The sequence below is a fragment of the Macaca thibetana genome, chromosome X (genome assembly GCF_024542745.1).
Source record: "Macaca thibetana thibetana isolate TM-01 chromosome X, ASM2454274v1, whole genome shotgun sequence".
Taxonomy (NCBI): Eukaryota; Metazoa; Chordata; class Mammalia; order Primates; family Cercopithecidae; genus Macaca; species Macaca thibetana.
The window spans coordinates 69201909-69205775 of record NC_065598.1 but is presented as its reverse complement, the minus strand read 5'-3'; the positions used below and the strand labels follow the sequence as shown (position 1 = coordinate 69205775).

Here is a 3867-nt window from a genome sequence, read left to right as displayed (position 1 = left end):
AATAGAAAAAGAGGAATCCTCCCTACCTCATTTTATGAGGCCAACAACACCCTGATACTAAAGCCTGGAAGAGACACAACAAAAAAAGAGAATTTTAGACCAATATCCCTAACAAACATTGATGCAAAAATCGTCAATAATATACTGGCAAACCGAATCCAGCAGCACATCAAAAAGCTTATTCACCATGATCAAGTGGGCTTCATCCCTGGGATACAAGGCTGGTTCAACATACACAAATCAATAAAGGTAATCTAGCATATAAACAGAACCAAAGATAAAAACCACATGATTATCTCAATAGATGCAGAAAGGGCCTTTGACAAAATTCGACAGCCCTTCATGATAAAAACTCTCAATAAATTCGGTATTGATGGAACATATCTCAAAATAATAAGAGCTATTTATGACAAACCCACAGCCAGTATCATACTGAATGGGCAAAAACTGGAAGCATTCCCTTTGAAAACTGGCACAAGACAGGGATGTCCTCTCTCACCACTCTTATTCAACATAGTGTTGGAAGTTGTGGCCAGGGCAATCAGGCATGAGAAAGAAATAAAGGGTATTCAGTTAGGAAAAGAGGAAGTCAAATTGTCTCTGTTTGCAGATGACATGATTGTATATTTAGAAAACCCCATCATCTCAGCCCAAAATCCCCTTAAGCTGATAAGCAACTTCAGCAAAGTCTCAGGATACAAAATCAATGTGCAAAAGTCACTAGTATTCTTCTACACCAATAACAGACAAACAGAGAGCCAAATCATGAGTGAACTCCCATCCACAATTGCTTCAAAGAGAATAAAATACCTAGGAATCCAACTTACAAGGGATGTGAAGGACCTCTTCAAGGAGAACTACAAACCACTGCTCAAGGAAATCAGAGAGGACGCAAACAAGTGGAAGAACATTCCATGCTCATGGATAGGAAGACTCAATATCATGAAAATGGCCATACTGCCCAAGGTAATTTATAGATTCAATGCCATCCCCATCAAGCTACCAATGACTTTCTTCACAGAATTGGAAAAAACTACTTCAAAGTTCCTATGGAACCAGAAAAAAGCCCGCATTGCCAAGACAATCCTAAGCCAAAAGAACAAAGCTGGAGGCATGATGCTACCTGATTTCAAACTATACTACATGGCTACAGTAACCAAAACAGCATGGTCCTGGTACCAAAACAGAGATATAGACCAATGGAACAGAACAGAACCCTCAGAAATAATACCACACATCTACAACCATCTGATCTTTGACAAACCTGACAAAAAGAAGCAATGGGGGAATGATTTGCTATTTAATAAATGGTGCTGGGAAAACTGGCTAGCCATAAGTAGAAAGCTGAAACTGGATATCTTCCTTACACCTTATACAAAAATTAATTCAAGATGGATTAGAGACTTAAATGTTAGACCTAAAACCACAAAAACCCTAGAAGAAAACACAGGCAATACCATTCAGAACATAGGCATGGGCAAGGACTTCATGTCTAAAACACCAAAAGCAATGGCAACAAAAGCCAAAATTGACAAATGGGATCTAATTAAACTAAAGAGCTTCTGCACAGCAAAAGAAACTACCATCAGAGTGAACAGGCAACCTACAGAATGGGAGAAAATTTTTGCAATCTACTCATCTGACAAAGGACTAATATCCAGAACCTACAAAGAACTCAAACAAATTTACAAGAAAAAACAAACAACCCTATCAAAAAGTGGGCAAAGGATATGAACAGACACTTCTCAAAAGAAGACATTTATGCAGCCAACAGACACATGAAAAAATGCTCGTCATTACTGGCCATCAGAGAAATGCAAATCAAAACCACAATGAGATACCATCTCACACCAGTTAGAATGGCGATCATTAAAAAGTCAGGAAACAACAGATGCTGGAGAGGATGTGGAGAAACAGGAACAATTTTACACTGTTGGTGGGAATGTAAACTAGTTCAACCATTGTGGAAGATCGTGTTGCAATTCCTTAAGGATCTAGAACTAGAAATTCCATTTGACCCAGTCATCCTGTTACTGGGAATATACCCAAAGGATTATAAATCATGCTGCTATAAAGACACATGCACAAGTATATTTATTGCAGCACTATTCACAATAGTAAAGACTTGGAATCAACCCAAATGTCCATCAATGACAGACAGGATTAAGAAAATGTGGTACATATACACCATGGAATACTATGCAGCCATAAAAAAGGAGGAGTTCATGTCTTTTGTAGGGACATAGATGCAGCTGGAAGCCATCATTCTCAGTGAACTATCGCAAGAACAGAAAACCAAACACCACATGTTGTCACTCATAGGTGGGAATTTAACAATGAGAACACTTGGACACAGGAAGGGGAACATCACACACTGGGGCCTGTTGTGGGGTTGGGGGAGCGGGGAGGGATAGCATTAAGAGATATACCTAATGTAAATGACGAGTTAATGGGTGCAGCACACCAACATGGCACATGTATACATATGTAACAAACCTGCACGTTGTGCACATGTACCCTAGAACATAAAGTATAATAAAAAAGAAAAAACATAAGTGGGAGTTAAACAATGGGCATACATGTAGAGAAAGATGAAAACAATAGACACTGGGGGCTCCAAAAAGGGGTTAGGGAGGAAGTGGGGCAGGGGTTGAAAAACTACCAGTTGTGCAGTATGTTCACAATATGAGTGATGGGTTCAAGAGAAACCCAAACCTCAGCATTATGCAATATATCCATGTAACAAACGTGCACATGTACCCCTTGAACTTAAAATAAGAGTTGGAAAGAAAAAAAAAATTTTTTTTTTAATGTGTAAAAGGCTTTATTTGCAGGGGAGCAGGAATTTAATCAAAGAGGCCAAATCCCATGTCATCGTCTGACTCTTCAGACTCCTCCTTCTTCTCATCTTTCTTCTCCTCTGCTGCAGCAGGCGCGGAACTAGCAGCAGGCGCTGCAGAGCCTGGGGCAGCGGAGACGGCCACAGCCCCACCAGCAGGTACACTGGCAAGCTTGCCAATACCCTGGGCAATGACGTCTTCAATGTTTTTTCCATTCAGCTCACTAATAACCTTGTTGAGTCGGTCGTCGTCCGCCTCGATGCCCACACTGTCCAAGATCTTCTTGATGTCCTTGGCGCTGGGGGAGGAGTTACCCCCGAGGGCAGCCAGCAGGTAGGAGGCGACGTAGCGCATCGCGGCGGCGGCGGCGGAGAGGCCTCACGCGTGCGACCTCGGCGGTGTCAGGGAGGAAAAGAAAAAGAAAAAATTTTTTAAAGATATGTAATAATTGTGTGCTTTACTCTGTCTATGGGTGAGGAGTCATGCAGGATTTTGATAAAAGAAATGCTGTATTAGCTGATGTTTTAATATAATATGATGTCATATTTTATCGCTCTGGCTGCTGTGTTGAAGACAGGCTTTGGGGAAAGAAACAAGCATGGAATCAGGAAACCCACTTAAGAGGATTTTGCAGTAATGTAAGTGAGAGATGACATTGGTTCAAACCAAGCTGATATCAGCAGAGGTCATGAAAAATGGTAGCCTTCTGGATATATTTTGAGGTTAGAACCAGTCGGACTTCCTAAGAGTTTCCAAATGGGTAGGAAAGAAAGAGAGGGGTTAAGAACGACTCCAAGGATTTTGGCTTTAATTACTGAAGAATAGAGTTTCCATCAACTTAGATGGGAACACTGTGGACAGAGTCGTTTTGCAGGGGATAAATCAGGAATTTAATTTTGACCACACTAAATTTGAGATGTCGGGCTCGATGGCTCACACCTGTAATCCCAGCAGTTTGAGATGTCTATTTGACATTCAAGAAAAGATGAGTAGGAAGTTGAATATATAAACCTGGAGTTCAAGGGAT

At 40.8% G+C, this 3867-nt stretch overlaps 1 protein-coding gene across 1 annotated transcript; it reads right to left on the bottom strand.

The window, feature by feature from the left end:
* Nucleotides 1-2810: 2810 nt before the first annotated feature.
* On the bottom strand, nucleotides 2811-3201 carry LOC126946319 (60S acidic ribosomal protein P2-like). The gene has a single exon (XM_050776451.1). The coding sequence runs from the start codon at nucleotides 3192-3194 to the stop codon at nucleotides 2847-2849; it is 348 nt and encodes a 115-aa protein (XP_050632408.1). The 5' UTR covers nucleotides 3195-3201; the 3' UTR covers nucleotides 2811-2846.
* Nucleotides 3202-3867: the final 666 nt, after the last annotated feature.